Source organism: Saccostrea cucullata, unplaced genomic scaffold, assembly GCF_032062105.1.
Source record: "Saccostrea cucullata isolate Sc308-1 unplaced genomic scaffold, CSIRO_AGI_Scuc_v1 ctg12, whole genome shotgun sequence".
Lineage (NCBI taxonomy): Eukaryota > Metazoa > Mollusca > Bivalvia > Ostreida > Ostreidae > Saccostrea > Saccostrea cuccullata.
In genome coordinates this window covers 343,297-357,595 of record NW_026933001.1, presented here as the reverse complement: position 1 = coordinate 357,595, position 14,299 = coordinate 343,297, and the positions used below count along the sequence as shown (strand labels likewise).

General features: G+C 32.5%; 1 protein-coding gene across 3 annotated transcripts in view; it reads right to left on the bottom strand.

Annotated features, from left to right (window-relative positions):
- The window catches only part of LOC134236848 (nucleolar protein 4-like), a 38,715-nt gene that overhangs the window by 5,544 nt on the left and 18,872 nt on the right, over positions 1-14,299 (bottom strand). For all 3 annotated transcript variants that reach the window (XM_062718991.1, XM_062718990.1, XM_062718989.1), the window contains exon 4: positions 6,670-6,769. In XM_062718991.1, coding sequence (XP_062574975.1) covers positions 6,670-6,769 — 100 coding nt within the window. The remainder of the gene's footprint in view (positions 1-6,669; positions 6,770-14,299) is intronic.

Genomic DNA, 14,299 nt, shown 5'->3' with positions numbered 1-14,299 from the left:
ACTGATGGAGGAAAATAGATGTAACAGGCTGAAGCTACCTTTTTTTCACTGATTGCTATCTCTCGTATTAAAACAGATGGGTAGGATTTCAAAGCCGTGTATAACCCCTGTAACATCACAGATTCTTAACAGAAAAAAACATAATCACTGCAAATATTTTTTTTTCGAATGTCAATGGGTTTTTCTTTAATGTTGGAACTTATTTTTACCATCGTTTTTAAAAAATGCATGGACATTCAGAACGAAAACAGTTCTGCTTATCGTAGGGATATTTTTTCACTTAACCCCTACCCCTGAAAATATCCACCAGAATTTATGTATATACATTAGAAGAAAACAACCTTCACCTTTCCAATTTTCCCATGTCTTTTTATAAATATTCAGAAAAAATGTGCTCGGGTGTTAATTGTTTTCCTCAAAAATCCCTAAAAGAATGCTATTGGCTATAAGCTGCCGGTTTTACCTTTTTTCCTATACCCATTTTCTATTTCCTTATGAGAATTTTTTCCTCACTTTTCGTCTTCATAGCTACAGTTTCATAAACTATTATACAATGTATTCATTTTATTTAAACTTACCTTTGAAGGGTAAAACAATAAAACAAAGCCAAATGAGATATTCTTTGAAATTACTGTGACTGTGTATTTATCTATACATATCGTTTTCTTTTTATGAACTGAAAAATTACAATCCAACAAATACATTTTATTCATAAATTACTTTCCAGAAAGATGAATTATAAGATTTTTATTTATTTAACTTTCAGGTGAAATAAATTGAACACAGGTTGCTTTCCTATTGATCAATTCATTTATTTATACATGTATGTAAAAAAAAATCACATTCGTTAATAAAAAAAATGTTGTAATGTTAGTAGTATAATTTAAAACAATCAGATGCCTAAAACTATCAAAATTTTGCAGAGGGGTTCCAATTTTTTTCTTTTTCTTTTTTATTATTATTTAATAAACTTTATGCTTAATGGTAGTGGAAATCAAGAAAGATGAAAGAATGGGAGAGGTTGTAGCTACAGATATCAATTTATCCCCCACCCTCGAGTTCCGTAAGTTAAAGATAATGTATGAAAGTCAAATATAAAAACCCCACGTCTAACGTTGAATTCATTTAAATATTATTAGTTTTCTTGATTACTTTGCAAAAGCGAGTAAAACAGTTGCAAGTTCTTGCGAGTAAAAAAGAAAATTATATATATTAAAAGAATATTTACGACTGATTCTTTAAAAAATCCACTTTCAACGAAGTAAGGTAAGTCATACTGCCCCTAAATATTAGGTTTTTCTAATCAATGAAACTGTCCAAGGGATTCAGTCTATTATATGATAGATATAAATTCCACACCTATTGATATCAATTGGATAAAAGACCAATATTGTTACAGTATTATCTAGTCTTCCTGTCCTAATGGTAATTCGGGATTTACAAGAAAAGACCAAATGCATGACCTTCTCGACGAAAAGACTGCACTCAAGATATTGTCTGTTTCTGTAATATATTGGCTTTTCCAGGAAACAAGCGCCTGTTTGATCTCAGATAAAGGGTGTCGTCAGGTCACGTGACAGACTTGTAGACTATAGCGGAACACTCCCTTTGGAACTGTGAGCTCATTCCCAATTCTATGGTCACAAAGTTATCGATTTTACGACACTTTTCAGCCTCTACGCTGAAGAGCTGTGGATTTGATACCTGATCGTTTACCAGGGTTTATACCAACTAAATAATGAATGTGACCAAATCAAATTCTAAACAAAGGCAGGGGCGAATTTGTTATCTTTATCGTTAAACGATTTGAAAACAAAATGGCAAAATGCCAAACAAATGCCTTTTGATATGTTTTATCATTAAAGTGCATATTCAAATTGTAGATTTAGTATTTTTCGAGTATAGTTTTCATTAATGAAATTTATGAAATTTTCTAATTAAAGTGTTTTCGACAAAAATTATTCTGTTATTCCAAAAAATGTGGTATTCGAGGGGTTCAAACTTTAGCAATAATAATCCTAACTATCATTTTCTTTGAAACCAATGTCTTAACCATATGGATTTGAAGTTTTTCTCGGAGAGATGTGAAAATTGTGTCATAAAAGTATACTATATTTAAAGGGTCTTTGCCCCATGTTTTTGTTATTCAAAAATTGATTTATTTTTTTACGCAAACTTTTAGGGTAACCATTTAAAAAAAAAATGGAGAGAAGACCCATTCCTTTCTAAAAGTTACTAGTACAAGTTGTATATAATGATACGAGAAAATGATCTTTTTAGCCCTCTTTAGTGTGTGTATGTTATTTCATAGGCGAATAGTTTTAATTCATTTGAAATTTTTGCATATTGTCGAGAATTAAAATAAAGTGTACCTTAATGTTAGTAAAGTATCAAAGAAAATTTCCTTATAATTAAATTTTAATAATTTAAATTTTGATATTCACCTTGATGTTTGTCGCACTATAGGCAATTTGCTGAACTAGTTCATCCATCTTCTTTATATATAAGCAAACAGTTGCAAATTTTTATGCAAATAAGAGTATCTCAACATGAATGTAACACACTCGTGTCTTCTTTTGGCAATATGACTTCTGCAGAGCTACGATAGTTTCAAGTTTGTTTTTGAATGTAACATAAGTATCATCTTTAAATGATTCATTGGTTTTACCTTAAAAATGACTAAGGACTATAACGTGAGATTTACCAGGGAGATAACAAGATAATTACCGGTAGTTAGAAACAATGTGATAAACAATCAAATAGCGGAAACAAAATAATATTTGCACGTGTATTATTGATGGAAGTTGCTTCAGATTCATTACAAACTTTGTAATTTTTTATGCAAAAGTACAAAGATAAACATCGAGCCATATAGATTTACAGGCTAAAGGAAGTTATACTGTATAAAAGTGAGATTACAATTTAAAATGATAAGGCCAGATAAAATTAATCTTTAATCAAATTTGCTAAAATAGCGGAAACAAAATAATATGAATATTTTATTCCTTTCATATTCTTTTAAATATTTAAAGAAGCTTCTTGCTATAAAAAATTAAATATTTATTGTTAACTAAGAAATTATCAAGTACACAAATATTGCACACGCCAAACAAAATGGGGTGGGGATACCGATAAATTGTGTATGCATGTCAGACTTCCCCAAATACCTTTTAGTTTTACCAACCTCTGTTTTCTGTAAAATATCACATTCTACTGGAAAACCTAGACCTGAACAGTTTTAAGATTTAACATTTTCTTAGCATTCAAGTCTGCCTACGATGTTTTATTATTTTTTTTAAAAGAAAAATCACACACAGTTTTTTAAAACTTGACAATTTTCCCTGTCTATTTTTCCTTAGTAAAATCTCTCTAATTTGCTCAAGCCATTAATACTATCTAGAGGTGTTTATGTTATTTTTTCTTCTCTGCCTTTTTTACACTATTTAGATTTTTCGCCACACATGGCTCTTTTGCTATAGATAGCGACAGTTTTATACAGACGAGAGATAACTATAAAAATTCTTGCTGAATAAAAATACATGGAAAATACTTTTACAAAAAATTTAAAATGATAATTTTATCTGAAAAAAATTTAACAAAGTAATTCACTATCTTTTTGAAGTCGTCATTAAGGACATACGCAAAGTACCTTACCTACTGATAATTTTTCAAGACATTCTTAATTTAACAGTCCCATAAGATGTTCATAGGCAAAAAATCAGCATGCATTACCAGGGGTTTTGAAAAGATATCATTAATGAAAACTCTTTTTAATATAAAGAAAAATGTATAAAAATTACTTAACATATATTCTAGGTGTTTTGTTTATCCAGACTTATTTTAGAACAATTGTAGCATTTATATACATTAAAATGTAGAACTCAGTTCCTTTATGTATTGGAACCCTTCAACTCCCGTGAAAAAGACAATAAAATTCAAACTACGTTGCTTTTGTCCTTAAATCATAATCAGTGGAATTAAACTCAAGTTACCCCAATTTTCCTTTCTAATGGGGGGGGGGGGGGAGCGGAATAATTGTTGATGTTTGTTGTTTAATGTTCCTCTCGAGAATCTTTCACTCGTGTGGAGACGTCACAAGCGGAGGGCTGCAAATTTTTACCTTTGACTCTTACGGTCATTAAGCAGTGAGGGATCTTTTCTCTGCCAGCAACTACGTTCTCGTGATTTCCTTTATACGGTCTCGACCAAAGGAAAGATCTCCATGCCCTTATATATATAGACTCCTGGACACCTTGATGGTGACTTGCTAATAGTATTTACATTTGTCATCTAGGCGGCGAAGGTTTTCTTCTCAGTTGTTTAGAAAAGGATTTTGTTGCATCTACTATTTGCAGACGATTAAGGTTTGATGTTGAATTTCTAATGATTTGTCGTTTTGTTTTTTTTTTTCCGTCAAATATCAGAACAATTATAGTTACTATTTTATCATATCTAAACTGTTTAAAAAAAAATATATAATAAATACTGATGTAAACACCAAAAACTATGTCATCAAAGTTAATATTTCAAATAGCATAACAGGAAATGACTTGCATATATTCCTGGTAAGTATCTCAATTTTCGCCTATAATCTTGTTAAAGTGGCAAAAATTAAATTACATATTCTTGGAAAACATGATATATTAATAATAGAAGGACGCGCTGTCTTGCCTTAACCATCAGGAGTATGCGATTTGAATATATGTATTTTTGAAAATCTGAAATCGCTCAACGTTTGAATAATTGTTTTGCATTCTTTTTCCCTAACCTTTTTAGTAAAGTAAAGAAAACAGGCGAAGAAGCCGAAAAAAATGCATTATATATTTTGACAAGAAGGTGAAAAATAAAATCTCAATCATTAAATAATTTTCTTTTCAGTTAACATAAATATGTAACTTTAGTAAAAATAGTCGAAATTTACACCGTTGTAAGTGTTAGAATTATTCGGTTTTGATTGATAACATGTTGTTTACTTTCACTTTATGCTAAGGGCTTCAATTTAGATCCTTAAGGTTATTGAACAGTGATGGTTCTTAGCAAAAGAACAATCACTACCAAAGTTTACATCTTATAGGTTTGACAAGGCGAGAATCAAACCTGGGGTACGGAATGCAATTTTTTGCTTTGGTTGTTTTTTTGTTTGTGTTTGTGAGGGTGTGTGTGTGTGTTTTGAAATAGCATATATACAAACCAAAGAAGTCAATGTTGCTCATTTCTTCACACTTTTACGATATTCTTAAATAGTGGGTCCTCGCTCTGTATCATTTGAAAATGATATATTCAAAGTATGTTTAAAAAATTACGTATTTTCTTTACACAAACATGAAGCAAGGACACTTTTTACCTTAAAAAATATGACACAAAATCACATAAAAACAAAATTTATCTGCCGCTTTCTGTCGTGAGATGTGCGGTGTTTTGGTTAGCGTGTTAAAATAGAAAGGAGAGTGATACTTTGGACTTGTATCGCTTGGGTTCTACCATAGAATAATTTTGTCGCGAGATTTTTTTGTCATAATTGCATACCTTTCATTACTTAAACCGTTCTTCTTAATACTTGGTTCACAAATTAAATTTTATTTTTGGGCATTCAAAGTGTGGGCATTTTGCTCCCCTTATTTGTCTAACTTCTTAGCAATTGACCTCAAAAAACGACGAATCAGGTATGCAGTTAAATATTACAATATTGATTTACTCAAGTTTGTCAATATGTGAATTCATCCACTTACTCATTTTTAAGAAACAAACTGACATGAAATTTCTTTTTCGTTATCTTGAAAACTATGAAATTACTAGTTGGTTGACAGATTCAAGATGTCAAATCAAAATTTTAGGAATCGTTCTCAAAATTGAGGTACTGTTTTGATAGTTTGATGGAGTTTCAAAGGTTTTCAAATCGTTTAAAGTCTTGTGACGATGTCTGAGGCTTCAACTGTACATATCTACAAGGGAAGTACTTTTCAATGCCTATATTATGTCTATCTTTGCATAAAAGGGGGGGGGGCTAAGCCCCCTTAGCCCCCCCCCCCCTTCCCGGTTACGACGCCTATGCGAAGAGCTGACACTGACACTTTACACTGAATGTACCGAACGCCGACCTTCTTTACAGAAAAAAATGTCCACGGTTCGGTATTTGGCGCTTACACATGTACATCGAATTAACACTGCAGTTTTTTCGTCAAGTTTAAATTTTAGTTTTTCGACTTTGCCTAACAATTCATTTTTTTTAATTTCAGATTTAAAATAATGTAAAATTTAAATTCTAATTTGAAAGTTCGGCTTATGTTTTTGAACCTCGAATGAAGATGTGGATTGTACATGTCTCAAGTTTGATGTTCAACGATTGACAACATCCAAAAATAATATTTCGCTAGATCAAAAACTTTCATGAATTTTTATTAACATTTAAGTGCAAAAATCTAAGAGATTGAAATGAAAAGTGGGACATTTATCTTAAATACATGTACTGATATTTCTTTTCGCATTTTCAAAAATTCACTTAATGGAAAAACGCTACAGCTTTCAATAACACCCACTATATCCTATTCTCATATCATTTGTATTCTTACCAAAATGACCATCCCTTCGAAACTGAACCACATAAAAAGAACCGTTTCAATTTCAGCCATTGTTTTAATAGGACCTCTGTAAGGAGTAGAAGAGATTTACCTTCTTTAGGGGTGGATCTATGGTTGGTGGTGGTGTCATCAGATAAAGCTGGACTACCCTCCCTGCTGCCCCCGGTGCTATCCACACTGGACATGCTTTCCTACAAGTAAGGATTTCTCTTATTTTCATGATCTCAATGTCAAGATATGCCTTATGATGTAAATTCATTAGCACATTCTGGTATTGGTATCTGTCCATCGATAATTCAGGTAAAATATCCACCTACATGTTTTTTTAGTTGCTTTTAAACCCCCGTTATATATTATTTTAAAACTTATCTGATAAAGAAAACATTGAGGTAACCATCAATAGTCGCCCGGGAAATATATAAAGTAAACAATGGAAATGAGTCTTGATCATCAAACCGCTTCGATATGTGTGAAAAAGCATGCGTCTAATTGATGGAGACGATAGTCGCGAATATTTTGAAAACGTTTAGTCGGATAAAAATCAAACAAAAACGATACCAATTTAAACTTGATCAATTCCTCAAGTAAATGTTGGCTGCATAAAATATGAATTGAAGTTAGAAACATGCATCAACTATATTTAAATAAGTATTAATTTTCAATCATAGAATATAAAACACAAACTAAGCAGAGAACGTTTTTATGCGAGAAGTAAAATTCGATGTTCTAAAAAAGGGACCTGTCGTTTTTTCGATAGTAAATGATAAGCAACTTTATATATTAAATATGAAAAACATATATATTTTTACAGATTCACTTTATTGAAGTAAATATATTATGTATCTCGTAATTTATAAAGAGAAAAACATTCTGATTAACAATCTTTTCAATGTTTAGAAAACCTTTAATTCTGAATAACTTCTCCCACCCCAATCCCCATACACCAACACTTAAACTTGTATGTATAGAGCAGACCGGTCCTCCGGGCTGCAATAATGGGAAAAAACTAGCGAGAGAGGGAGGAGGGGCTATTTCAGAGACTGCTTCATTGAAAGCAAATACGAAGAATTTGAATTGTTTTTCTCCGATCATTATTTTTAAAAATTGGAGTCTTTTGGCTTTTTTTTTTTACTTAAAGATTAACATTTCTTTAATTAATTATCAACCATAAAATGACTTTAATCTGTCACCGAGATCCGCCTCCTAATTTAAATTTTAATCATTTTGAAAAAAAGACTACGCCGTGATTTTGATTAAAAGTTATGACACTGGCATCGGTTGAGCCAGTATGTACTTCAAAGAATCAATATTTCTGCGACACCAACTCCTGTCTAAATCATCTTTGTTCAAGCTTTGACAGCAGATACCAGATAAAATCAGGTGTGTATTGGACGGTCCAAGAACGATTCTTCTACATCAAATTCTCAGCACAAACATATACGATTGCCTTCTTTTGGATCAGTATTTGGGAATAGAGAGACAATATAGACACAGTATAAAGCAGTGATCCAATTGACGTAAAATTAGTCAAAAATTTCATACTGTGCCCCGAAGCGCACCTCGTTTCTGTGAAGAGATGAGGGTAACAGCTGCAAAACGCGGCACAGAGTGGCCCTCTACTGTCAATTTGTACATAGACCAAATCCTCTAAAAATCAATACCGAGACAAGCTCCAGTGCCTCTATGTTCTGCTCGTGGAAAAAAAAAACGTTCCTCTTACTCAGTCGCCTGTTTTCCGATAAAATTTGGGACCGAGATATAAGACCTGCTTATTCTTCTGTTAATCCGAACGTATTTTGCTTCATCAATTATTAAAAGACGGTAACCATTTGTCACCCGTGAAAAAGAGTCTTGAACATCAGCGGATAAATCACATGTATCAATTATCGGCTTTTCTTACCTGCACCCATGAAAGCCTCGGCTTTAAAGCAACCTATCGACTGTTCCCCAGTCTCTTACCTGTATCGTGCGTTTAATTAATTGAAGAAAGGTTGTCATTCCCATTGACAATTTGCAGAGAGACAAAAAATTGTTACCAGTTTAATAAGTACTATCCAAGGAAAAACCAAAAAGATTTTTTCTTCCGATTCCCTGAGATTTGTCAATAGCTTCTAATTTTGGCACGCGCTGGCTCGCGCCTTGTGCCTGTCAGCCATTTTTAGCGGTCCTTGTGAACAATAGCCTCCGTAAAATACAGTGACACAAACAGGGAAAAATCAATAAAAGGTAAAACGAAATATAAACTTAAGATACATCTACATTTTTTTTATACCATTAAATAAGACATAGGTGAGATTTACCTCTACATTGGGCTTTTCGCTCTTGTTCCCCTTTTTTGACATATTGGTACCTATGTCTGTTTCCCTGTTTGTGCCGATGTGACTGATCCCAGTGCTGGCTTGCTAATAAGAGTCAAACACGGGGCACTCTCAACAAAGCGCGTGGTAGCTGCGGCGACGGTATTACCCGATAGTTAAAACAGAGGACTGATGTGCTCCTATCGATCCATACACCTGGCACCAATACGAATTTTATGGGGCATTTCAAGGTGAAAATCGAATGATGTAGGAGAGACATACAGCGAAAGCAAAGACTCTATACACCGAATCCATTAGAGAGACAAGAGCCATAAAAAGTAGTTCCCCAAATACGTTCCAAATTCAGAGAGGAAGAAATAGAAAAGTCTGAGACCATTCCCCTATGATATCGATCGACTAGAATCGTGTGGGCAAACGGCAGTTTTCCAAATATTCAACAGGCAGGTTTTTGTAACTTCCTTAATACTGTTTGCGTGATGGGAAGGATAATCGTACCCCCTATTAGCAACCTCGAACCATGAAAAAAAACATCAAGAAAGAACTAAGTATTTTCTCTGTGTTGGGAGACCAGATATTGATCAGGTCACCAGCATCTGTTTGGCACCCCTCTGCGCCCTGCAGCACCTCTCTGGAGTTATCGATTATAGGGTTATAAGACCAGGATCACTGGATTTGGAGAATTAACTTTTGTCAACTCTGATGATGTCGCTCAGTTGGTTGGTAACTAGGTCGGAAGTGTCAAGGGATTTTTTCTCTCCAAAAATGCTGACAGAATTATAAAAATTTTGGACAAATTTATTTTTTAAGTATATATACACATTTCATTTTTATTTAATTCAAAGAGCATGTCACGGAATATTTGCTTCTCTGCTCCATTTTAATTGTGAATAAAAGAAGGAAAGGGCTTCATATTTGAGCACTGCAAATACAATGCGACATTTCTTTGCAAAAAAATGTATTTGTGATTTCAAATTGAGGCCCATTTTTTTTTACTCTTCCCTTAGGTTTAACAAACTTTATTGGTTTGGGATTAAAAAAAAACACACGTTATTCTTAAAAAAACCCGTACAAAATAAATAATAATATTTTCCTTAAATTTTTCATATGTTCCGATGGAAAATACGTAATTAATAAGTAATCTTAAAAATAAGAGGTTAGTATGAGAGGAAACAAAATTTTCGTTGTCTTCAATTTGATCTTTGTCGGAATGATGCAAAGCAAATTATTATTGAAAGCCAGTCATGTTAGGCTAACAATTACGTACAAATATACGTTCTAAATGTCGGGACTGGAGTGGATGGGTGAGTCTTATGACTAACACCTATTTAGGGACAAAAAAAATTAAGGCACTGATTTCTTTATTATAAATATATTTCTCATAAACAAAATAATTTATTTGTCCTTCATGCAAGTTAAATTTTACAATTTAAACAATGAAATATGTTCAAATTTAAATACTACAGATTGTAAAGTTTACTTGAAAACTGTTCAGTTGAAGATTTAAAAAACAACAACACTCAAATAAGTCAATGAATTCATTTTACATGAAGCGGATACTCAGAGAACTATGCAACTTCTGATTTTTGGCATTAGTAGCGCTTTTATCAAATTTTTATATAATGTTATGAAGGGCTCACCCGTAATTTATTAATAATTTGAATACAAGTGTCAGATAGATTAGTTGCTCCATAGACATAAAACGAAGGGTTCGTTTTATGTCTGTGGTTGCTCTTACTTAGAACTTTAGGGAGGAGGGGGGGGGGTAGAAAATTTTATCCATGGAAACCAGACTTTAAAACAGATGCTGATGAATGCGCTATTTTATACCTTATGTTAAACTTATGTAAAATATAATATTGAGATGGAATCAGGATAAATTATTTTTTTTTGAAAAGTACTAGTAATTTTATTTACTGCCAATGAAATTGGTTATATATTTTAAGCCGTGTCTTTTTCTATAAAAAATGCAACAGCTTTAGGCCTAGTATTGTTGAATAACAAATTCATAATACCCATTTAAAGAAAGTGTGTGTTTCATGGACGGATGTTTTAGAAATATTTTCAGCTTTCCATAGATTTCTTTACCAATATTTTAGACTTATCTCTCTTTGATTTCCCAAATAATTTATTTGTTATGAAAATTCATATAAATATCTATATACAAAATAAAATAAAATACAAGAAATCGACAGAGAATGGCCGAAAGGACAATTACACTAACAGTTTCATCATATTATTGAAGTTTTAAATGCTCAAAATTATTACATACACCTTTAATTATCACTTGACAAAATTGATAACGAATCATTTTTGTGTGATGTCGAAGTTTTATAATTTACAAATTTGATATCTTTGAAAAGCGATTAAAAGCCCTCTCTTTATTTAAAGTATTAAATCAAATAAGAAGGTATTTTTAATTTTGGTTATCTGAACTTATAAAAAATACGCCATGTATGACTCTAAAATTTTATACAAACCTTCAATCTAATTATTGGCTAGACATAGTTAATAGCCTCTTCTGACGTGTATTTTTACTCACTGACTTAGGATGAAAATGTGGATAGTCAGCCAGAACACCCCCCCCCCCCCCCCCAAACCAAAAAAAAAAAAAAAAAAACTCGAAAATCCTATTTCGTATTTCCGGGGGGATTCAAATTTCCTTTAACAATAAAATTTTATTAACACATTACTATACTACCATGTTATATTTGGAAAAATTGTGTGTGCCGGGGGGGGGGGGGAGGGGGGGTTGACCTTCGGGAAATGGGGTTATGTGCCTGTAATATGCATTAAATCGTTGCATTCAATGAAGTTTAGCCCCAGACTCCTCAGATAAGAAGTTTCACTTCTATCATTTCAATGTTAACGAGAAAGTTTGTCAAGGCGCCTACATAATACATCCAATATTGTTTTCTGATTCCATTTGGGAAACACCTAAATAGTTGAGCACAATAACTTTAAGGTTGTATCATCGTCATATGCCTTTGACCTCTCAGACATGAGGTTGATTCTATTCTTTGCGCATCTTTGAGTTATCAGAAACAATAAAAGCAAGTTAAAGTGTATTCTACTATTCCAATCAAGGGTTCCAGAGTTAAATCATAGACCTAAAGTAGTTAGGTCTATGGTTAAATCAAGGGACTTCATTTCATTGTCTTACATGATAGTATTATTGAAATCTGAAATAGTGCTCTCGAAGTTAGATCAAGACACATTTTAGGTCACAAGCAACAACATACTCAGATCAGTCAGATGTAAATCTTTTTCAACTCAGGGTTAAGAATTATAACCTGAACATGATTTTGTTTACTATAAATAGACAGACACACATGACAAAACCATATATTCTCCCGTCAAGGGAGATAATTTGAGTTAAAATCAGGTACACGTACTTCCGGTTCAGATTTTTTGTTTTTGCAAGTAACTTTGGTCCAGGGTCGTTTATCAAATTTTGTGTCACGTTCCACTTATATTTACCCCACTGTAAATGATGATTCCCCCGTTCCTGAATTCTGTTCATGCTGCCTTTGTGGCATGTATAAGCTTCAATATTTTTCTGATCTTACTAAATAGGATGATAACGAAAATTCTTTGTACATCTAACTTTTTGTTAAAAACCTTGTCCGAGATTTCGGAGATTTTCAATCATATAATTATAAGATTTATTATATGATTGAATAATTTCCATCTCTCTGATTGGCTGAGATCCAACTATGTTAGAAAAATACTACGTTGTATTGACCTGCACGTGACGTTCCAGGTGAATACAAGGATTTATTTCCTCTACATTGATCTAAAAATAGATCGGGAAATTCCAAATTGATACAAATTGTTTGGGAAAGTTATTTAAACGGCTATGACTTTTTTTTTATCATTTGAACAAAACATAAGCGGGTATATATTTTCGGGTGAGGGTGGTAATAGGGGATGCAGGGGCCCCCCTCCAACACTTTTACCGAACGGTAATTTTTACTTTTTTGGTGTCAGTTTTCCCTGATGATATATTCCTCTTTTCAAAATCTATCCTATAAAAAAAGACTGAAATTATATTCTTTTTTCATGACAACTAAAATTGATTAAAAAAAATTTCAAATTGATACGACTGCTATGGTGAGGTTTATTTACATTTCAATTCTGCTTCTCTCTTGTATTTGGCTAGGACTTGATTAAATGCAAACAAGTACTGAGCTGTATCATTTTATCAGTGAATCATATAATAAAGCAATTATTGCTGTTTTTTCGGTCAATACAATGATTTAGCCATCTTCGAGTACAATATTCACCTCGCCCTCCGGGCTCGGTGAATATTGTACTCCTCAGATGGCTAAATCATTGTATTGACCTCAAAAAACAGCAATAATTGTATAATATCTAATATTATTTAAATATTTCATGAACAACAACATGTGTTATTATATGATTGAATAATTTCCATCTCTCTGATTGGCTGAGATCCAACTATGTTAGAAAAATAATACGTTGTATTGACCTGCACGTGACGTTCTAGGGGAATACAAGGATTTATTTCCTCTACATTGATCTAAAAATAGATCGGGAAATTCCAAATTGATACAAAATATTTTGGAAACCTGTTTAATAAGCGACTATGACTTCTTTTTTTTTCTTCATGTGAACAAAACATAAGCGAATATATATATTCGGGTGAGGGTGGTAAGAGGGGATGCAGGGACCCCCTCCAAGACTTACTGAACAACAATTTTTACTTTTTGGCAATCAGTTTTTCCTGATAACACTCCTTTCAAAATCTATCCAATAAAAAAGACTGACATTATATATATTTTTTTCATGGCAACTAAAATTGATATAAAACATTTCAAATTGATGCGACTGGTAAGGTTTATTTACAATTTAATTCTGCTTCTCTCTTGTATTTGGCTAGGACTTAATTAAATGCAAACAAGTAATGAGCTGTATCATTTTATCAGTGAATCATGTAATAAAACAATTATTGCTGTTTTTTCGGCCAATACCATCTTCGAAGTAATTTAACAAATTAATGTTTCTCGACGAATTAGATTCAACTAATTTATATTAAAGTATAATATTACAAATATATAAGATATATGATTTCTCTGAATAAAAGGTATTAAAAGGTTGAAATAAAAACATTTCAAGATAATAACAGTCCTCCGATTTACCTTTTTATCCCAGCCCACGCTTTTTACCCGGTATAAATTTCATAAAAAAATAAATTAATTACTTATCAACTTATCAACGCAAAATTGAAAATGGCATCAATACAAAATGATTAAAAAAGCTCCCCCTTCCCGACAAGTTGCGGGGGGGGGGGGGCATAAGGATTATGCTTACCTGTATGTCTGCATGTACAGGGATCAATGACATACTATTGTCCTCTACAAAAATTTGAATTTTTCACTTAAA